This window comes from Dermatophagoides farinae, chromosome 2 (genome assembly GCF_024713945.1).
Source record: "Dermatophagoides farinae isolate YC_2012a chromosome 2, ASM2471394v1, whole genome shotgun sequence".
NCBI classification, from domain to species: domain Eukaryota; kingdom Metazoa; phylum Arthropoda; class Arachnida; order Sarcoptiformes; family Pyroglyphidae; genus Dermatophagoides; species Dermatophagoides farinae.
Genome location: NC_134678.1, coordinates 5,222,256 through 5,245,218, shown reverse-complemented (window position 1 = coordinate 5,245,218; position 22,963 = coordinate 5,222,256). Strand labels below are relative to the sequence as shown.

The 22,963-nt window shown below is 37.0% G+C and overlaps 5 protein-coding genes and 1 long non-coding RNA gene across 12 annotated transcripts; 3 read left to right on the top strand and 3 right to left on the bottom strand.

Moving 5' to 3' along the window:
* The first annotated feature begins 1,896 nt into the window (after positions 1-1,896).
* On the top strand, positions 1,897-4,637 carry LOC124490076 (DNA topoisomerase 2-alpha). 2 transcript variants are annotated; one of them, XM_075735829.1, is made up of 3 exons: positions 1,897-2,122; positions 2,526-2,633; positions 2,696-4,637. In XM_075735829.1, the coding sequence occupies exons 1-3, from the start codon at positions 2,093-2,095 to the stop codon at positions 2,900-2,902; spliced, it is 345 nt and encodes a 114-aa protein (XP_075591944.1). In that variant the 5' UTR covers positions 1,897-2,092; the 3' UTR covers positions 2,903-4,637. The 2 variants fall into 2 exon arrangements, with proteins under 2 accessions (XP_075591944.1, XP_046908504.2); XM_047052548.2 differs by having other exon boundaries at positions 1,990-2,469.
* Positions 4,638-6,473: 1,836 nt separating this feature from the next.
* On the top strand, positions 6,474-8,898 carry LOC124489864 (uncharacterized). Its single transcript, XR_006958814.2, has 4 exons — positions 6,474-8,449; positions 8,505-8,542; positions 8,604-8,659; positions 8,727-8,898. It is a non-coding gene; the product is annotated as an uncharacterized LOC124489864 (long non-coding RNA).
* Oseg5 (intraflagellar transport protein Oseg5) lies at positions 8,828-11,940 on the bottom strand. The gene is made up of 2 exons (XM_047064735.2): positions 10,504-11,940; positions 8,828-10,431 (listed from the first exon to the last, which is right to left on the bottom strand). Exons 1-2 carry the CDS (start codon positions 11,826-11,828, stop codon positions 9,156-9,158), a joined length of 2,601 nt encoding a protein of 866 aa, XP_046920691.2. The 5' UTR covers positions 11,829-11,940; the 3' UTR covers positions 8,828-9,155.
* Positions 11,941-12,041: 101 nt separating this feature from the next.
* LOC124500575 (uncharacterized) lies at positions 12,042-19,937 on the bottom strand. 5 transcript variants are annotated; one of them, XM_047064665.2, is made up of 10 exons: positions 19,412-19,937; positions 18,194-19,360; positions 16,574-18,127; positions 16,076-16,507; positions 15,094-15,987; positions 14,758-15,027; positions 14,584-14,691; positions 14,244-14,495; positions 13,272-14,183; positions 12,042-13,189 (listed from the first exon to the last, which is right to left on the bottom strand). In XM_047064665.2, the coding sequence occupies exons 1-10, from the start codon at positions 19,662-19,664 to the stop codon at positions 12,150-12,152; spliced, it is 6,882 nt and encodes a 2,293-aa protein (XP_046920621.2). In that variant the 5' UTR covers positions 19,665-19,937; the 3' UTR covers positions 12,042-12,149. The 5 variants fall into 5 exon arrangements, with proteins under 5 accessions (XP_046920621.2, XP_075591935.1, XP_075591937.1 ...); XM_075735820.1 differs by having other exon boundaries at positions 14,584-14,685; positions 14,758-15,987; XM_075735822.1 differs by having other exon boundaries at positions 12,042-13,183; positions 14,584-14,685; positions 14,758-15,987.
* A 115-nt stretch (positions 19,938-20,052) lies between these two features.
* LOC124489816 (uncharacterized) lies at positions 20,053-21,364 on the top strand. 2 transcript variants are annotated; one of them, XM_047052221.2, is made up of 3 exons: positions 20,053-20,352; positions 20,416-20,544; positions 20,600-21,364. In XM_047052221.2, the coding sequence occupies exons 1-3, from the start codon at positions 20,324-20,326 to the stop codon at positions 20,940-20,942; spliced, it is 501 nt and encodes a 166-aa protein (XP_046908177.1). In that variant the 5' UTR covers positions 20,053-20,323; the 3' UTR covers positions 20,943-21,364. The 2 variants fall into 2 exon arrangements, with proteins under 2 accessions (XP_046908177.1, XP_046908167.1); XM_047052211.2 differs by having other exon boundaries at positions 20,055-20,352; positions 20,597-21,224.
* Positions 21,291-22,920, bottom strand: LOC124489785 (PHD finger protein 10). Its single transcript, XM_047052178.2, has one exon. The coding sequence runs from the start codon at positions 22,767-22,769 to the stop codon at positions 21,519-21,521; it is 1,251 nt and encodes a 416-aa protein (XP_046908134.1). The 5' UTR covers positions 22,770-22,920; the 3' UTR covers positions 21,291-21,518.
* Between the last annotated feature and the right edge of the window lie 43 nt (positions 22,921-22,963).

The following is a 22,963-nucleotide window of genomic DNA, read 5'->3' as shown; positions in this document are numbered from 1 at the left end:
AATTCCGGCGAACCAGGAACCAATGAAGCCTCGAACATATCGATCTTATCTTGATCGTTCCATCGATTTACTCTGGCGACACATTCAAAATATTTCACGTACTGTTCAATGGTTTCGCTAGCCAATTTTGACCGCGTTTGTACCCATGCTGTTCGTGAACCATCACGATAACTTTCGCCCAATATTCTAGACAGCTCTTGCAGTACTGAATCGTTGTTGCCAGTATTAGCTTCACGATCGGCCATATTTGTAAATTATCTGGATCTTGAATGAGATAGAAACTCTGCCACCATGTAATGTAATAATCATTCAAAAATCACGCAATAAAGGAACAAGCTTTATTTCAAAATCACAAATATGTCTTTATTCAACCACATTCAAAAAAAGCAACTTCATAATTAAACAATACAACACTTCACGTGTTGATTCAAAACTCGCCGTCGATGGCGCCACACGCCATTAACCATTACAATATGTAATGTGTAAATGTGTATATAAATAATTGGGGGGCAAATTTATAAGTGATCGGACAATTGCGCTCCGAATCACTATCCTCCCCAACAAATAGATTTTATAAGCAAGGGGGAGGCAAATTTATAAGTGATTGTCCACTATCCACCCCCAACACTGACTATTTTTTAAATTAATTTATATGTAATGTGTAAATGTGTATATAAATAATTGGGGGGCAAATTTATAAGTGATCGAACAATTATGATCCATACCACTATCCTCCCCAACAAATAGGTTTTATAAGCGAGGGAGAGGCAAATTTATAAGTGATTATGCGCAAACCACTATCCACCCCCAACACTGACTATTTTTTAAATTACATTATGCGCAAGTGTAAATGTGTATATGAATAATTGGGGGGCAAATTTATAAGTGATTGGACAATGCGCTCCGAATCACTATCCTCCCCAACAAATAGGTTTTATAAGCGAGGGGGAGGCAAATTTATAAGTGATTTTGCGCAAACCACTATCCACCCCCAACACTGACTATTTTTTAAATTACATTATGCGCAAGTGTAAATGTGTATATGAATAATTGGGGGGCAAATTTATAAGTGATTGGACAATGCGCTCCGAATCACTATCCTCCCCAACAAATAGGTTTTATAAGCGAGGGGGAGGCAAATTTATAAGTGATTTTGCGCAAACCACTATCCACCCCCAACACTGACTATTTTTTTATATTAACCCAGGCGGCCGCGATGGGATTTGAACCGACGTCGAATGTGTATATGCGTGTATATGTGTTAATGTGTGTAAATGGGGGAGGCAAATTTATAAATGATGGGGTAATTTTCCCCCAGACCATTATCCTCCCCCATAATATAGTATCCATAAATGGGTATATATAAATGATATAAATCCCAATATTTACAGGAATACAACCCTTTTCGCTGTCCCGATTAGCGCTGTTTCGATATAACGCTGTGCAATTACATTACATTGCAATACATTGTTACATTGTATATGAAGAGTAAAAATGCATTATGTAAATTATGCAAAAATAACCCCACTTTGCGCTGTTGTTTCGCTTTACGCTCAATATTTTTGGAACGTAACCCTGCGTTAAGCGGGGTATTACTGTATATTTGTATTATATCACTGTATATATGTTGCATTACTGGCTGCGCATGCTTCTGCCTATTTCTACTTTCCCCTATTTCGACCGAGAATGTCGGTGAGAGAGAACGAGAACGTTTTTCAGCCGAAAATTCCGAGTCAGGAACACTAACACACACAACTCGACAACAAATAAAAATCCGATTTTCACAAACGACAAAAAATTCATATTCTTTTTTATTGAGAATAGGAATAATAATGAAATTTTGATCGCAGTAAACTATTTCTACTTAAGCTGGGTTATTGGTTAAAATAACCAAATAAACAATAGCGAAGCAAATATTATCAATATTTTAACCAACAAGCAAATTTTCTTTGTTCGTTTTCAACTAAATTTTTTTTTTGGTTTTGTAATTTCATCATCATCGATCTGCCAAAAAACATACACACATAATCATTCATCAACCAATTAGTGAGATTGAAAGAAAAAGCCAACGATAAAATTTTTTTCCCTTATAATGGATGATTTTCCCAATAGACCACTGAAGGTTTGGTATGCGTGTGTGTCATTCGATTATTGATCATAAATTTATCATCAAATTGTTGATAGTGGTAGTGGAATCAAAATACAAATATTTTCCATATAAAACATATATTTAGCATCATATCATTTATGATGCTGTTGATGATGATGAAATTTCATCATCAATATAATTTTTCATTGTTTTAATTATTTAGCTATTAGTATAGAAAAATTCTGATCGAATGAATCCAATTCGATTAATTAGATTAATAAAATCTCAGGATGTCATTGAATTGTTCATTTTGTCTACAACAACGACGGCGATTGTTTTTGCAAACAAAATATTCTTATCAATTTGTCTGCAGAAATATTGTAATGAAATCCTTCTATAATCTGCTAATTTTCTAATTTTTCATCCATTCACACAGGCACAAGGCAGTAGTCCACCAGTCAAAAAAAGTCGAATAGACGAGCCATGTCAGATAGAACATATCTTGTTACGTCCAAATATTGGATCCGTTGAGAAAGTCACCAAGGTAAGATATCTTTTGATCATTAAGAATTCAATCATTTAATTGATAAATCTTATTTTCATTAGCAAATGTGGGTATATGACAGTCAAGATAGAATGGTTTTACGTGATGTTTCATATGTGCCCCAATTATATAAAATTTTTGATGAAATTCTTGTAAATATTGCTGATGATAAAATTTGTGATCAAAAAATGACCATTATTAAAATCGAAATCAATATGGAAAGTGATGAAATAATTTTTTTAACAATGGCCGTGGAAGAACGTTTCTGATCCCACATCAAGATATTAATGGTGCTGAAACAATTGTTTTCACAACAAGGATTTTTGGCAATATTTTATCATCATTAAATTGTATTAATAATAACGCTACAAGTGTATATGATTACACAAATAGGATCCCATTATTAGTGGTAATTGATGGTTCCATTCAAAATTCACAGCTAAATTAAATTTTGCTCGATACACTAGTGGTGGATTCATCAAATCAAGCAAAAATTTTTATTTACATCGTCCACGAAACACGACACTTGATTTTGATTTTCAACATAACGGACAAATAGCCAATTGTCATTGTTTCAAAAATCATTGGCGAGCTTATTGGTCCACTATTGATCAATGTCATCGAAGACAGTGAAGCTCCTACTTTTTTCAAAAACCAAAAGGTTTTAAAAAGACTACTAGGCAAATGGTTATTACCTAAAAAAATTGATGGTCTAATGACATCGTTTGCTTCTGCATCGGTTCAGCTATTGATTTCACCAATAACATTTGATGATAAAAACAAGTGGCTGTTGCCTCAAGATTGAAATATATCGTTTTTAGATATCATATGATTGGAAATTTGTTCAAAGAGCAAGTCATAGACGTGGACTGGTTTAATCCTAGAAAGGCAACCATATCGATATTGCGGTAAAGGGAACCTTTCTATGGTTAAAGTTGGAAGTCAAGTAATTTGTTGTAGTTTTTGTGACGTTCCAATCTTTATTTCCACAAGAGGAGTGTTGGAATTATTGAACAAATAATTCCAACAGTTTTACATAAACAATTTATGAATTTGGATCATTTGATTCAGTATCATAAAAATCAATACTCCGAATATTCGATACTATTTTTATTGACGTTACAACATAACCACAATATAACAATCTTATTACAACAAATTGTATTACAATAACAAATAATACAACATAAACATAAAATTTATCTACCAGAAGTGTATATTAATATTGCTCGATATACTTAAAGAACAAATGTAATTCTAACAAATTATATTTACATTTACATGTTTATGAATGTTTGTCGCATCCTTTGATGCTCGATCATTCGGATTTCGATCTGTGGGATTGTTATGGTTATGGTTTGTTCGATGTTGACAACGTCAATGATGACAATTCTTATACTGATGAAAATGATCATCGTGATATACATTACAATGATTGTCATCATTATAAATATTCTGGATTATCCAATGAAGATAAAAACTTTGTAGATCCTAGATCGAAATCAAACCCACGTCTCCAGAACATTTCTGTGAAAATCTTTCGCTTGACGATTACTATTTGGACTTATTGTGAAAATTTAAATTATTTGTCTTTATTATTCCTGCACCAAACTTCTTTATTATTTTGAAGATCAAGACAATTTCTTCCTGTGGATGATTTAATTTATTATTGTCAATGAACATACAAAACATACATACATTACATACACAACAAAATATGTGATACTTTTCTTTTATTTTCCATTTTTTAATTACTAATTCAAATTTTATTTTATGATTATATATTATCAATCAATTGTTGCACATTATTGTTTTAAGTATTTTTTTTTTGAACCAATTGCTGTTAAAACCATCATTTGCGCTTCACTGTCTCCAATGACATTGATCTTTAAGAAATAAGATGCAAATTGTCTGATCAGACAGTGAATGCGCAAGTATTTTTAAAATTTTGTTTTCAAAAATTTCAATCATAAATAAAAATTTCTTAAATAAAAATTAAAAAAAGTTTTCATGTTATTAAAAAAAATAGGAACCGTTCGTATGCATCGAGTATTATGGCAACGAGAATATCACATATATGGACAATGAAATGAAAAGATAAAGATAAATGCGACTAAACCACCATATAAGACTTTTTTCACATCAGTGGAAAAAAATGTAGCAAACATATCATCACCGTTTATAAGTGAAAACAAACATTCCAATGTTGAACTAAGCGTACGAAATTTGAGATGAGGACCCAAAACGACCCAACCACAAAAACAAAATCCTCTGTAAAATGATAAAATTTTTAAACAATTTTTTTTATAAACTAATGATGAACAATTACACTAACCCATAAACTAAAAATGCACAGAGACAGAACCGCAAAACGTTTGGAAAAGATTTCTTCAATGTTACAATAAGAGAATGTTTTATGATTGAAAATAGGCAAAATAAGGCTACGGTCACACTAGCATTGACTAAACAGACCAAGACTGAAAGTCTTTAAGACATGTTCAACCGAGTGGTCACATTATCGCAAACTAGTTGACTAGAAAACCACTATTTTAACAAAGTTGGATCGTGAAGTGCATTTTGAAATATTTAAAAATATTTTTTGGCGCGTTAGAATTAATCCAAATTACAAGTTGTTGTTTATTTGATGAAACAGATGCACAATCACAATTGATATAATAATGATAATAAAAATAATTTATTATAAAAAATAATAAAAAATGATAATAATTAGAAATGAATTACAAAGCATAAACAATATTTGAGATCAAGAAAGAGAGAGAGAGAGAGAGAGAGAGAGAGAGAGAGAGAGAGAGAGAGAGAATAAGACGAAATCACAAAATTACAATCCAAGCACCGCATGGTTAATCGAGCTAGTTCTTTATATATATGTAGCCATATCCACAGACAGGCGCATGTTGATTTACATATGATGAGCGTTCACTGATTTACAATATCGGTGACTAAACGTCAACACTCCCCTGTCATCGATATGTCAATCATATTCCATAGTTTCATCATAATTTTTTGAAATGGTGAAAGCATACACTTTTGGTAACAAATTAATATGATGAAAAAATACCAACATGGTATAAAAATGGCCAGTCTCCAGTCTTGGCTCGTAGCCAGTCCTGCAGATCAAACGTGTTCAATCTTTCAGACTAAAAGATTTAAGACCAAGAAAAGCGACAAAACCGACTTCTACTTTCACAATGCATTTTTAGTCTCGTTTGTCTCTTTAGTCGTAAAAGACTGTGCTAGTGTGACCGTAGCCTAACGTAATAATGAAAACCAAACCAAAAGATTACCAATGCCTAAAAATAGCGAACAGCTAACAGAAAAAAAATTATAACCAATTTAATTTGAAACATAAATATTTAACAAACCTATTCATCTTTTTTACTGATACAATTGGAATATCACCTTTATGGTTTCTACAAATTGATAATAATGATGAACCATTGTTGTAGTGAGAATCAATTGAATGCAAAACGAACAATATTTAATAATAAATATGTCGTGGGATCGTTTGTGAAAATCGGATTTTTATTTGTTGTCGAGTTGTGTGTGTTAGTGTTCCTGACTCGGAATTTTCGGCTGAAAAACGTGCTCGTTCTCTCTCACCGACATTCTCGGTCGAAATAGGGGAAAGTAGAAATAGGCAGGAGCATGCGCAGCCAGTAATGCTACATATATACAGTGATATAATACAAATATACAGTAATACCCCGCTTAACGCAGGGTTACGTTCCAAAAATATTGAGCGTAAAGCGAAACAACAGCGCAAAGTGGGGTTATTTTTGCATAATTTACATAATGCATTTTTACTCTTCATATACAATGTAACAATGTATTGCAATGTAATGTAATTGCACAGCGTTATATCGAAACAGCGCTAATCGGGACAGCGAAAAGGGTTGTATTCCTGTAAATATTGGGATTTATATCATTTATATATTCCCATTTATGGATGCTATATTATGGGGGAGGATAATGGTCTGGGGGAAAATTACCCCATCATTTATAAATTTGCCTCCCCCATTTACACACATTAACACATATACACGCATATACACATTCGACGTCGGTTCAAATCCCATCGCGGCCGCCTGGGTTAATATAAAAAATAGTCAGTGTTGGGGGTGGATAGTGGTTTGCGCAAAATCACTTATAAATTTGCCTCCCCCTCGCTTATAAAACCTATTTGTTGGGGAGGATAGTGATTCGGAGCGCATTGTCCAATCACTTATAAATTTGCCCCCCAATTATTCATATACACATTTACACTTGCGCATAATGTAATTTAAAAAATAGTCAGTGTTGGGGGTGGATAGTGGTTTGCGCAAAATCACTTATAAATTTGCCTCCCCCTCGCTTATAAAACCTATTTGTTGGGGAGGATAGTGATTCGGAGCGCATTGTCCAATCACTTATAAATTTGCCCCCCAATTATTCATATACACATTTACACTTGCGCATAATGTAATTTAAAAAATAGTCAGTGTTGGGGGTGGATAGTGGTTTGCGCATAATCACTTATAAATTTGCCTCCCCCTCGCTTATAAAACCTATTTGTTGGGGAGGATAGTGGTATGGATCATAATTGTTCGATCACTTATAAATTTGCCCCCCAATTATTTATATACACATTTACACATTACATATAAATTAATTTAAAAAATAGTCAGTGTTGGGGGTGGATAGTGGACAATCACTTATAAATTTGCCTCTCCCTCGCTTATAAAACCTATTTGTTGGGGAGGATAGTGGTATGGATCATAATTGTCCGATCACTTATAAATTTGCCCCCCAATTATTTATATACACATTTACACATTACATATAAATTAATTTAAAAAATAGTCAGTGTTTGGGGGTGGATAGTGGACATTCACTTATAAATTGGCCTCCCCCTTGCTTATAAAATCTATTTGTTGGGAGGATAGTGATTCGGAGCATAATTGCCGATCATTTATAAAGTTGCCCCCCAATTATTTATTAAACAAATTAATCTCGAGTATCAAAATATGACTTTATTGATCGAACGACAAAAACGAATTTAAAATTACAACTATCATTTAAATCACACAACACTTCATGTGTTGACTTTTTCTACTCGCTGTCTTTGTGCAAAAATGCTCGTTTTTTCTCAAGTTTCGTCACTCGTCTTGTTCATTTTTGATGAAATGATCATGAAATTCTCAATTTTATCGGGTTATAATGATTATTTGGTACTCATCACAAATGTTAACCAATATTTCGGGTTTGTCTCATTTTATGATATTTCACTAACTTTCAATTTCTAGTTTTACTGATTTCTCATTGACATGAGAAAAATCCATAGCTATTTGGTAAGTTTGGATATTGTATACTTGATAACGCTTTGTTTTTTCCAGATTTATTTCTGAAATTCGATTTTTCATCATGTTTGTTATTGATTTGGCGGTTTCTGTCTTCAGTGGCATCAGATTCAAGAAATGCTCGGTAATGTTCAACTTTAAGTTAGGAATAGGATAGGATAGGCTAGGTTTAGGAACATGATCTGAGCTTTTTCCTATTGGATTTGATCAGGGCCGGCCGAGAAAATCGCGAGGCCTTGTGCAAAAATAGCTTGAAAAGTTGGAACTGCGAGGCCCTGTGTTGTACAGCGGAAAGGGCGAAGGCAGCGCGAGGCCTTGTGCGGTGCACAGTCTGCACAGGCGCCTCGGCCGGCCCTGGATTTGATGCTAGTTGAAGTTTTGAAACCAATGAAGCAATTGACAAGCATGATTAATTTTCGAAGATTCACGAAATGAAACACATAGTTGAAACTGATAATGGTAAGCAAATGAATGAATTGATTGAACGAAAAAACTAATATTTATTTTTATTTAGGATCACCGGCGAACATTTTGGAAATTGAATTGATCATGGTATGTAAATTGCTCAATTGATTACCCAAACTAACAACTAATTTCTTGACTCGTTTTCTAGATTCATTTTGGAAAAGGAAAACTGAATGCCCATTACGATAGATTTTTATTTACATGGTATGTGATTCTTGATGGAAATGATTGAAATAACTAACGAATTTCTTAATTTAAAATCGACAACTAGTCTTGGATCATAATGATTGGATTGGCGGACATATGCTCATGGTCATTGGTTAATTTATAAATGGATCACTATGGACAAGACAAAAATTGGATCATGTTTAATTTGGTTTTTTAATTATTGTCATTGCTTTATTAATTTAATATTAATTTTGAATAAAATTTTTTAATCCTAATATGGGGGTAAAATTAATGAAGTAAATGGGGGGCAAATGAATTCAAATTTGGAGGGTAAACTGCAGGGTTTCAAAAAATTCAAATTTGGAGGGTATATATGGTGAAGCGTTCATATACAATGTTACATAAGCTGCAAGTTTGCAGGGTAAACTGCAAATTTGCATTTTTGTTAACACTTGCAGGGTACACCGCAGACTTTTGGCTCTGTGTACTGAAAAATTATTTTTTATTTTTAATTTTAAAATCCATCAAAATATTAATTCTGACTGTATATAAATGAATCTTGCTGTAATTTTTCTTCAATTAGATTCCAATCGACAATATATTCCATTTCATTGGCCACTTTTTGTAATTGTTCCAATTTTTTATGCTGTTTATTTCCGCTATTTTGTTGTTTTTGACAATGTTTTTCCCAGCAAGCAATAACCATATGAATTAAATCCACTTTAATATCATTAGTTTTTTCTTGATCATCCAGATTAATGGATTCCTGTTCATTTTCTTGTTGTACACCATTTATTTGTCCATTGATTTTCAACGGAAAACTCGAAAATTTCGAATTGAATTTCTGAGCCAAATCTAGAGCTCGTATCCAATTCTGTAATTGAAGATTAAGATGAACTGCACGCAAAAAATATCCTTTTTGAATCAACAAATTTTCAGCCAAATCAAAATTGCCACAAAGTAATTCGGATTCAATTGTTATCAGCTCCTGTGATGTTAAAGTTTTTATACGATTAAGATAGAGAACTTTGTCTAATTTATTGATTGCAGCATAGGCCACTTCCGCAATCCTATATTGCTTCTGCTCTAAACTCATCACTGCTAATGTGGCCCACAATGAATCACGTACATTACGCTCTACCGGTTCAATTTCATGTATAGATTTGTCCAAAAAGTTACACATTCTTATGGCTTCATCAAGACGATTTTCAATCTTATGTTTATGCAACAGTATTACAAACGGATTCACAGTCATATAGATCTTTAAACGATCTTGTCGTTCAATCGTAATTCGATTCTGACTGAATTCAATGATTCGACTATTTGAAGAAATTTCCTGACTTGTCAACGTTAGTATAACATCTTGTAAGAGACTTGAATCCATAAATACGGCATTTGGATGTAGCCAAATGGATAAATTTTTTTGATTTTCATGAAGCGATACCAATAGATTATAATCAACATGCCAACAAATATCACGAATCATTGGCGATAGTTTGAATGATTTAATATTTTTTGCTACCAAATTAGCATTGCTATGTGTCCAAGAAAGAATGTAAAGATCAGAATTTCTGTCCAGTATGGCGCACAAATGATGGATAGCATTATTGCTAGTATTTGATTTATATTGATGTTGTTCAGTATTCAATTTAATATTTATAATTCCTAATTGATGTTGATATTGATCGGTTGATGGTGCAGTTATTCCAGATGACTTTTGTACAATTTTTGCTTGATTTTCCAAATCAACTAAATGAATCGTTTGTATATTGATCGCATCTCGATATGCTAATATATGATCATTCATACTGTAAAGTAAAAATAATGGAAAACTTATAAAATTTTTGAAAGAATTACATTGATTAGATAATAAATCAAACCTGACATGATTGGGAAGTAAAGATTCTTGACGCATATTGAACAATTTGATTGTTTTGAGAAATCTTCCATCATAAGAATAGAGATTCGCAGCTAATAAACTAATCAGAGCAAAATATTTATGTGATTGTTTTATCATTAATCGATTCAAATCATTAGATTTCATTTCGAAATGATAAGGTGTAGCGAAATTGTTCACCTTATAGAGGAAACATTGACTTTTGGTGACGACAATCAGATAATCGAATTGCAAGGAAAATCTTAATATTGGATCTTTGAATTCAAGAATTTCTTGAAATTCATTTGTAGAATTGTTTACTTTCAATGAACGTCTGGAAACATTGGTTGCTTGCCAGAATTTTGATTCTAATATTCGATCAACAACGGAAGCGAATAAAACTCTTCCACTCGAACAAACACAACAAACTTGTTGAATATCAGGCGACCATGATACAAAAACCAATCCTTCCATTGATAGCTTTTCCACTGATAAACAATGACCAAATTGATCATGAAGTTCTAATGAATTAAATGTTGATGCAGTGAATAATTCACCATCCGATGACCAGGCGACTGAAGTCAATGCAGATGAATGTTTTACACTAACATAGATCATTCGACCAGTTGTATCCCATATTTTGATACGACCATCTTCCGAAGCTGTCAATATTCGATTATTTATTGGTGACCAATCAATACAAATAATAACACCTTCATGTGCCATCCATTCTAAAGCTTTTGATTGTGGTGATAGAGATTTGATAATTAAATTGGCTTGATTAACATAAGCCAATGAATTACTATCCGGTGACCATGACAAAGCATATACTGGTGAAGTATTCGAAACATGAATCGTCGAACGAAGCATTCCTACTTTGGACCATATTTTCACTAATCCATCTTCACCGGCAGTAGCCAACGTAGAACCATTATCATTTGACCAACGTATCACAATGATTGCGCCTTTATGTGCTTCAAACGTTCGATCTAATTTCGTTCCATTCCAATTGATTGGTAATAAATAGAAACAACCATTTGTAGTCCCTATAGCCAATGAATTATTGGAACTGGAATCAATTTTCAACAAATTTAACATTGATGAATCAAATGTGGATGAGCCGTGATGTGAAAAATAATGCATTGTTGTTGGTATGGAATCTATCGGCAATATTATTGTTTTTATCGGTTCTGTATGTGTCAATATATGCCAGAATAATAATTTTCGATCATCACCACAAGTAAGAACCAATTCATTGTTAATCCATATTGCACAGCTCACATAGCCCGAATGGCTTAATCTTGAACTGGAATAAATATTATATTTCATTGAAGTATTGATTATCGATTTTTTCAAATAATAAAACACAATGGATATGATGAGCCAACTCTTTTGAAATTATAAATTCAACTGAAAAAAAATTTCATAAAAAATCATGTCCAGAATGGCCAATGAAAGTAATTTTTTATTTTCATTCTGAAATTGCTCTCGTTACCATGGCAATAAATTGTTATTGTGTGTGTCTGGAAAATTAGAAATGTCATAATCGAAAATTTCTCTATATTTTTTTTTAACAATGAGGAATGTTTTATAGTGTTACAAATAAAATCATCGCTAAAAATTTTTTATATTTTTCCAGAATGAAACAATTCATTGTTGTTGTGACGGCTGTTGTGGCAACTGTTTTTCCGATTGTTGTCTCTTTTCTGTCGGTGTTGTGTTGGTTGAAGAATCGATGAAATGAAGAAACGGTTCAGTGGATTCAATATTTTGTGAATATGTTGCCGATAAATTCGAGACATTTATGGAATTTGGATAGACGAAAACTTCTTGGTTTTGTATATTGACAATTTGTTCATTGCCAAATGCAGCTTGTCTAGCTTTTAGAACATCCAAAGGCAATGAAATGAAATTTTGTATGATCACAATAGTTGGTCGAAATGTTATTGTCACTGGTTGACGAGTTGTTGCGGCAACCTGGCTGGCGACCTGTCCAATTTGTTCAACAAAACGATCGGCAGAAGGACGATATGCGACTTGTGGTTCGAATTCACGACGAATTGGAGGATAGATTCCTTCTTGTGTAGGCACTAACAAACTGGAACCTCGAACATTATATGGTTCTATTTTAGGTTCTAATGATGACGTTGAGGTGAAAGCGGTAGGAACAACAGACGGTTCACGTCCAGTTACAGATATACCGGCAGCTAGTTGGCTTGGATCTCTGGTGGTTGGTTCTGCTACAATAACACCACTGGGTTGTTGATCGGAAGGTTCTCTTCCAACAATCGTTCCATCCACTGCAGGTGCTGCTGACGGTTCTCGCGCTTTCCGTTGTATTTCAATTTCTATATCTAAACCAAGGCCTTTCTTATCAGCAGATTGAACGCCGGGAACAGGAGAACTGGTTAGTCCACTAGGTTCTCGAGAAGATGGTTCACGTTCCAATCTGGAAGTTTCCATTCCAGGTGTTACAGCAGCTCCAAGTCCACTAGGTTCACGACCAGATGGTTCACGGCCCAAACCGGATGTTACCAATTCTGGTGCTGAGACGCCGGAAACAAGTCCACTTGGTTCCCGGTCAGATGGTTCACGACCCAATCCGGATGCTGTTTCAATTCCTGGAGCGGAAACACCAGGTCCGAATCCACTCGGTTCTCTTGCAGATGGTTCTCGACCTAATTCTGCTCCTAATTTTTAGTGTAATACATTCATTAAATACATGATACAAATCAGAAAAAATATTTTAAAATTCGAAATTATGAAACTCACCAGTCGGTTCACGACCCAATCCGGATGCTGTTTCCATTCCTGGAGCAGATACACCAGCTGCCAGTCCACTCGGTTCCCGCGCTGATGGTTCACGACCCAATCCGGATGCTGTTTCCATTCCTGGAGCAGATACACCAGCTGCCATTCCACTAGGTTCTCTCGCTGATGGTTCACGACCCAATCCGGATGTTGTTTCCATTCCTGGAGCGGATACACCAGCTGCCAGTCCACTAGGTTCTCTCGCTGATGGTTCACGACCCAATCCGGATGCTGTTTCCATTCCTGGAGCAGATACACCAGCTGCCATTCCACTAGGTTCTCTCGCTGATGGTTCACGACCCAATCCGGATGTTGTTTCCATTCCTGGAGCAGAAATACCAGCTGCAATTCCACTAGGTTCCCGCGCTGATGGTTCACGACCCAATGCGGATGTTGTTTCCATTCCTGGAGCAGAAATACCAGCTGCAATTCCACTAGGTTCTCTCGCTGATGGTTCACGACCCAATCCGGATGCTGTTTCCATTCCTGGAGCGGATACACCAGCTGCAAGTCCACTAGGTTCTCTCGCTGATGGTTCACGACCCAATCCGGATGTTGTTTCCACTCCTGGAGCTGATACACCAGCTGCCATTCCACTAGGTTCCCGCGCTGATGGTTCACGACCCAATGCGGATGTTGTTTCCATTCCTGGAGCAGAAATACCAGCTGCCATTCCACTCGGTTCTCGCGTTGATGGTTCACGACCCAATCCGGATGCTGTTTCCATTCCTGGAGCGGATACACCAGCTGCCAGTCCACTAGGTTCTCTCGCTGATGGTTCACGACCCAATCCGGATGCTGTTTCCATTCCTGGAGCGGATACACCAGCTGCAAGTCCACTAGGTTCTCTCGCTGATGGTTCACGACCTAATTCTACTTGTTAAATTTAAATGTAAAAGAGATTCAATAATTAAATGATAATAAATAACTTACCCGAATCGGTTTCTAATTGTTTTTTCCTCATAATATCAATTTCGATGTCTATTTTTCTAGTCATTTTTTGATCTTGTCCAACATCAGTAGTGGGAGTGCCAGTGGTTGATAAATCAGCTTGAAGTCCAACACCACTCGGTTCACGTGCGGATGGTTCACGACCCAATCCGGATGTTTCCATTCCTGGAGCGGATACACCAGCTGCCAATCCACTCGGTTCTCTCGCTGATGGTTCACGACCTAATTCTGCTCCTAATTTTTATTATTAACGTCGATTCATTAATTACATGATACAAATCATAAAAAATATTTTAACATTCTAAATTATTATGAAACTCACCAGTCGGTTCCCGACCAAATCCGGATGCTGTTTCCATTCCTGGAGCGGAAACACCAGCTGCCAGTCCACTAGGTTCACGTGCGGATGGCTCACGACCTAATTCTGCTCCTATTTTGAATGATAGAAATCGCGATAAAAAAATGTTTGAAAATTCTAAGATATTATGAAACTCACCAGTCGGTTCACGGCCCAATCCGGATGCTGTTTCCATTCCTGGAGCGGATACACCAGCTGCCAGTCCACTCGGTTCTCTCGCTGATGGTTCACGACCCAATCCGGATGCTGTTTCCATTTCTGGAGCGGATACACCAGCTGCAACTCCACTAGGTTCCCGCGCTGATGGTTCACGACCCAATCCGGATGCTGTTTCTATTCCTGGAGCGGATACACCAGCTGCAAGTCCACTAGGTTCCCGCGCTGATGGTTCACGACCTAATTCTGCTCCTATTTTGAATGATAGAAATCGCGATAAAAAAATGTTTGTAAATTCTAAGATATTATGAAACTCACCAGTCGGTTCCCGACCCATTCCGGATGCTGTTTCCATTCCTGGAGCGGAAACACCAGCTGCCAGTCCACTCGGTTCTCTCGCTGATGGTTCACGACCCAATCCGGATGCTGTTTCCATTCCTGGAGCGGATACACCAGCTGCCAGTCCACTAGGTTCCCGGGCTGATGGTTCACGACCCAATCCGGATGTTGTTTCCATTCCTGGAGCGGATACACCAGCTGCCATTCCACTAGGTTCACGTGCGGATGGTTCACGACCCAATCCGGATGCAGTTTCCATTCCTGGAGCAGATACACCAGCTGCGAGCCCACTCGGTTCTCGTGTTGATGGTTCACGACCCAATCCGGATACTGTTTCTATTCCTGGAGTGGATACACCAGCTGCAAGTCCACTAGGTTCACGTGCGGATGGTTCACGGCCAATTGTCGATTGTTCACCCAATTCTGCAGTATCACGTTTTTTTCTAATTTCAATCTCGATATCTAAATCTCGGCCTATTATTCCTCGTCTTCCATCTTGTTCTGAAGTTTCGCGTCCTAATGCTGACGGCTCCATGCATGGAGCTGAAATTCCTCCTGTCAAATCAGTTTGTTGTTGCATTATCGCTGCATCAGGTTCTCTCGCCGATGGTTCCCTACCCAATCCGGATGTTGTTTCCATTCCTGGAGCGGATACACCAGCTGCCAGTCCACTCGGTTCTCGTGCGGATGGTTCCCTACCCAATCCGGATGCTGTTTCCATTCCTGGAGCGGAAACACCAGCCGCCAATCCACTCGGTTCCCGCGCTGATGGTTCACGACCCAATCCGGATGCTGTTTCCATTCCTGGAGCAGATACACCAGCTGCCAGTCCACTCGGTTCTCTCGCTGATGGTTCACGACCTAATTCTGCTCCTAATTTTTATTATTAACGTCGATTCATTAATTACATGATACAAATCACAAAAAATATTTAAAAATTCTAAATTGTTATGAAACTCACCAGTAGGTTCCCGACCCATTCCGGATGCTGTTTCCATTCCTGGAGCAGATACACCAGCTGCCAGTCCACTCGGTTCTCTCGCTGATGGTTCCCGACCCATTCCGGATGCTGTTTCTATTCCTGGAGCGGATACACCAGCTGCAAGTCCACTCGGTTCTCTCGCTGATGGTTCACGACCCAATCCGGATGCAGTTTCCATTCCTGGAGCAGATACACCAGCGGCCATTCCACTAGGTTCTCTCGCTGATGGTTCACGACCCAATCCGGATGCTGTTTCCATTCCTGGAGCAGATACACCAGCTGCCAGTCCACTCGGTTCCCGCGCTGATGGTTCACGACCCAATCCGGATGCAGTTTCCATTCCTGGTGCGGAAACACCAGCTGCCAGTCCACTAGGTTCCCGCGCTGATGGTTCACGACCTAATTCTGCTCCTATTTTGAATGATAGAAATCGCGATAAAAAAATGTTTGAAAATTCTAAGATATTATGAAACTCACCAGTCGGTTCCCGACCCATTCCGGATGCTGTTTCCATTCCTGGAGCGGAAACACCAGCAGCCAGTCCACTAGGTTCACGTGCGGATGGTTCACGACCCAATCCGGATGCTGCTTCCATTCCTGGAGCAGATACACCTGCTGCCAGTCCACTAGGTTCACGTGCGGATGGTTCACGACCCAATCCGGATGCTGTTTCCATTCCTGGAGCGGAAACTCCAGCTGCCAGTCCACTCGGTTCTCTCGCTGATGGTTCACGGCCAATTGTCGATTGCTCACCCAATTCTGCAGTATCACGTTTTTTTCTAATTTCAATCTCGATATCTAAATCTCGGCCTATTATTCCTCTTCTTCCATCTTGTTCTGAAGTTTCGCGTCCTAATGTTGACGGCTCCATGCCCGGAGCTGAAATTCCTCCTGTCAAATCAGTTTGTTGTTGCATTATCGCTGCATCAGGTTCTCTCGCTGATGGTTCACGACCCAATCCGGATGCTGTTTCCATTCCTGGAGCGGATACACCAGCTGCCAGTCCACTCGGTTCTCGTGCTGATGGTTCACGACCCAATCCGGATGTTGTTTCCATTCCTGGAGCGGATACACCAGCGGCCAATCCACTCGGTTCACGGGCTGATGGTTCACGGCCCAATCCGGATGTTGTTTCCATTCCTGGAGCGGAAAAACCAGCTGCAAGTCCACTAGGTTCACGTGCGGATGGTTCCCTACCCAATCCGGATGCTGTTTCCATTCCTGGAGCGGATACACCAGCTGCAAGTCCGCTAGGTTCACGAGCTGATGGCTCACGTCCAATTGTTGTTGTTCCAGTATCTTGTTCTCCAAATTGTTGAGTTGTAGGCTCGCGTCCAAGTGTTGAAGGTGTTCCCATTTCAGATGTTGAAATTCCTCCTGCTAATCGGCTTTGGTCTTTTTCAAGTGAAAATTCTTGATCAGTTGGAAAACTTTCTTTTTTTCGACGAATTTCAATATCAATATCAAATTCCCTTCCAGTTCCATAATCCGGTGTTACTGACAATTCTCGCCCCAAAGCTGATGCTTCCATTCCTGGAGCGGATACACCAGCTGCCAGTCCACTTGGTTCTCTCGCTGATGGTTCACGACCCAATCCGGATGTTTCCATTCCAGGAGCAGTCACTTCAAAATCAATACCACTGGTTTCCCGCGCTGATGGTCCACGGCCCAATCCGGATGTTGTTTCCATTCCTGGAGCGGAAACACCAGCTGCCAGTCCACTCGGTTCTCTCGCCGAAGGTTCACGACCCAATCCGGATGCTGTTTCCATTCCTGGAGCGGAAACACCAGCTGCAAGTCCACTCGGTTCACGGGCTGATGGTTCACGACGCAATCCGGATGTTGCTTCCATTCCTGGAGCTGATACACCAGCTTCAAGTCCACTAGGTTCCCGTGCAGATGGTTCACGGCCCAATCCGGATGTTGTTTCCATTCCTGGAGCTGATACACCAGCGGCCATTCCACTAGGTTCACGGGCTGATGGTTCACGGCCTAATGCTGAACCTGGTTCAAGGGCTGTAACTGTTGGAACTTTCAATAAAATACAATCTCAGTTAGAATCGTCTCATTAATTTATTTGTTAATGTTATTATCAACCTGGAAACATGCTTGACTCTCGTCTAGTTCCGCTAGGATCTAATAATGACTTTCCATCTTGAAATGATTCAGCCTGATCTCGACTTGTTGGTTCCAGTCCCAATGTTTCTATTCCCGGTGCAATTACACCCCCTCCAGCTGTGGCACTTGGTTCACGAGATGTTGGTTCACGTCCAAATGCTGATGGCTCTCTTCCTTGTGCATCCAGTCTTCCTACTAAATCACTAGGAAATTGTTGCTCTCTAGCTGTTTGATCTATCATGGCCTGTGGTAATCCACCGTCCGTACCGGGTGCAATTACACCCCCTCCAGCTGTGGCACTTGGTTCACGAGATGTTGGTTCACGTCCAAATTCTGACGGCTCTCTTCCTTGAGCTGAAATTCCTCCAATCAAATCGGTAGGCGTTCTGGTTGTGGGTTCACGTTCCAAACCTGTTATACCGGTGTCGACACTTGGCTCTCTAGTTGAAGGTTCCCGTCCAAGACCAGCCGATGCAGCATCTAAACCAGATATTCCACTTTCTACTGGCCCTCTACCTGGTTGAATTGGCAAACCCAAACTTGGTTCACGACCAACTGTTGATGGTTCTTCTGGCAATAGTTCATGACTTGTTGCGGCAGCGGCAGCTTGTCGTTGCTGCAACAATTCCACATATGGACGTTGCATTGTTGGCGAAATAACTTTTGGAATCGCTTCACGGGCTTCTCTTTCAGCTAATTCACGTTCCATTAGACGGCGAGCTTCATCACGATCCATTTTGATGAATTTCTTGCTTATCAATTCCGTAATCTGAATCTTGGTGATAATGGTATTACGTGTTACCTCTTCGATCCACATTCCATCTTCCGTAATATTACGTCGAGTTATTAGATAATTTTTTTCTGTTTGATATTCCTCTTGAATTTTTTCACCAATTTTTGGTAATTTAGCTATACGTTCTTCTAAGCTACTATCTTCACCGACCATAAAAAATGGTCGCTTAACGATGGTTGTGGTTGTTGATTCCAAATCCTTACCACCGGGTGGCAGATATTCGATTTCAATTGTTTTAATTAGATTTCGTTGAGCTCGTGGATATGCGTATTTAAGATTAAAACCATCATTCATTCTCATATTCGATGTCGAATCATCAACCGGTTCTGAATCTGTTGCACCCATTTTGGGATCTATAATAGTAAAAAATTTGTATCATCTGTTGATGTATAATTCAATTTTACCTTTTGCCGTTTTTCTGGACATGCGATATCGTTGTAATCGTGACATTGGTGGATCTTTAGGTATCATTCGTTCTAAAACGCTTGGTCGTGATAAAGCTCGTTCAGGTTGACGATCACTTGCATTTGATATCTGTTGCGATCTTGTACGTGCTTGTTCTCTCAATTTTTGCATTTCGTTTCGTGAGACTGTTGTACGTTGGATTCGTGGACGATCATTGTCATCATTCGGTTTAGTATTTTCGCTTTCGCTCATATTAAAAAAAAATTTGTGGAGTTTGTCGAGCGAGAAAACAAAATTTTTTGAAAATAAATCACTTGACTTGTAAAGCAAAACAACAATGAAATGACAAAATAATCAACTTTTAGTATTTAAAATTTGGAATCACAAATCGCAATAACGCATAAACGAAAAAACCACAAAAATAATTAACTTCATATGCAAAACAAACTTGTGCTTTTATAATCTTTGAATTTCAGTATTGGAATCAAAAAATAAGTAAATTTTATTTAAAACAAATACACAAATTGTTTAAATGTTCAAAAATTAATTACTTTTGTAATCAACAATTCAAAATATATTTTGCCACTAGATGGCAGTTTCAAACGAATGATGATTGTCTTGATTTTGTTGATTATAATCATCATTGCGTTTATGCTGCTCAAGTGTTTTTTTTTGCATTTCTTTATTCCACAATCCATTAATGATTAATCCATCGAATGACCTTATATGATTAAGATTCTCCATATCATTCTTTGGATAATTATTCTTTAAATTCCATTTCTTATAATCATCATTATCATTCTATTGATATAGCCATGGCGAATCCAACATAAATCATTAAATTCATCATTCATTTATACAACTATTTTTTTTAGAATATCCTTTATATTAATTTTAATTAATTAATAATTATGTCCAAAATGACGTATTTTGCCCCATGGTAAGCCATTATAGAATTGTTTTAATATCATTCATTTTATTCACATCTCATATTTTATTTTAGTGTCAAACGTTCAATTAATCGACGTGATGACGAAGACAATCATATTAATGGTAAAATTGAAAATAATGATAATAATGAATTTATGCCTGTAACCAAACGAATGAATTATCTATCCATAGAGAATACAAAGTAAGATTATTGATCAATTCAAATAAGATTTATTTTTTAAACTTTTTATTAGTAGTAATGATACACTGATAAGTGGTTCGAGTTCTTCAAGTAATTGTAGTACAACTAGTAGTCTGCCAAATGAAGACGATAGTAATGATTCTGGTTATCAATATCAAGGACCAATGAAAAATGAAAAAACACTGATGATGATGAACAATAATGGTGACCACAACACAACAACAATGCCAATAATCAACAATAATAATCATGAAAATCAATTAATGAATTTGGAACAATTATATCGAACATATAATCCATCATTGAAATTACAACAGAATCCAATATATTATGATGCAAACAGGATTTTGTTTGAAGCACATCAGATGCGTCTATTACGAAATATAAAATCATCGTGATGATTATCAAATTGTTAAATTAATCAAGAAAAAAAAACCTCATTCCAATTTCAATTATAGATCATATATAAATTGATTGCAACATATTAGATACATCAATGCTGATTTGATCATTAACTGGAATTCATTTAATTCGCAATGTATTTGCAAATTTTTTTTTTCGATCATTTCAATATTTAAATTTCCCGATAATGTTTTAGGATTGATTGTAAATAAGTTTTCGCTTAATTGTGTACATAATTACAATTGGCATATTATTTACGGTTTTCCAACAAAAAGAAATTGTTTTATTTGTATATCAATTGTAGGTGTTAGTAAAAAAAAAAAAAAAAAGAAAAAACGATTAACTTGGCCATTATTGTTTGTTTTTATTCATGTGCTATTTTATAAATAAAAATTTTTGAAAAAAATTAAAATCACGAATTTTTTCGTATTGGTATGATTATTAGTGAAAATGATTTTTTTTTACAAAAAACTTTTCCATGTAGTTAATATGAATTTTTTTTTGTGGATGTGTATGGTGATTTTGGTCTACATAAAATGATGATAATGATGATTTTGTCGCGAATGTAAAAATCAAAATTTTCGTAGTTGATAACAAGTTTCACAAAATACCGAATGTCTAATCAATGTTTGTCCATCTGGACTATGGATCTTAATCAATTCATGTTGCCATTGTGCTGATTGATTATTATGATTGTTAACTGTCGAAATCGTTAATGGTTCCATCAATGTCTGTGTGGATGTTGTTTCACCTGGATTTTTTGTTCCGCAATTCGCACAGATAGCACATAGAGAACAAACCCAGTGTCCTTGTGGAATGTCCGCAAGTCCTACACAATAAGTATGATAGCCACGATCACATTTATCGCAAAACATCATTCTTTCTTCATCATGTGGTTGACCACATTTTTGGCATGATTTACAATCTTGACATTGCCAACGATAAAGGCGAATAGCTTCGAGTAGTTCACCGCTAATGTCCAAACAAACAGGATGACAAATGACACCACAATCAGCACAACAAAGTGGTTCGATATTTGATCCTTGTGTATCTTGTTGTTTACAAACTTTACATATCTTTGCCTCATTCAATGATGAAGAAACTTCAGAAGAATTATCAATATTATGCCCATTTTGAAATTGAAGATTTGCTGGTGATGGTTGAGGAAAATTCTTATCATCAAAGCTGTCGATCGGTGGTCCATTATTGCTTGTTGATAATTGTGAATTATCCATAGATTCGTCCATTGATTTAACAGGTGGACTTGGTGCACAATGAACTTCCCCGCAGCTACATGTTGAGTCATCATCAAAATCGGATAAAACATCTGATCCATCAAATTCCGAATCGGTATCGTTTTCATTATTTTGATTTTTTGTCATTTGCAAAAATGATGAAGATAATTTATCATAATCAGGAGCTACAGGACCATGTAATACAGTGTTTAATGGTAGATAATTTAACTCTTGTGGTGTGTATCGAAGAAACCAATCCTGGTATTGATTGGGAAGCAATGCAATTGGATATCGACGACCATTACGCCATATCGGTGAAATTCGCCGTCGTCTTCTACTCCATCGTCGAAGGCCTTTATTTTCACGACCTAAACCGACAGGATATTGAATCGTATAGGTTTGAAGATCCATACAAACACGTCGATCTTCTTTTCGTTCTTGATTCAATTGTCGATTATAATCAGAAACGGACTTCATAACACGATGCTGAATAGTTTCAGGTGTTGGATTACCACGAGTTGAAGTTCGGCTACCATGTTCCGATGTTGTTCGAGAATTATGATGTGGTGTTGAAGAAGAAATACTCATCACGAATTATATGTCCTTAATGAAATACTTTCAAAAGATTGCCGAACAAAAAACCTGAAAAATTGTCATACACCAAAAACAAAACAAAAAAAAAACCTAGAATCACAAACATTGACACACAAGGGGCATCCATCTGTCTGTCTCACATGCACTGCGCTCCTAACAACGAACTCGGATGTGATTCCTGGAAAGTT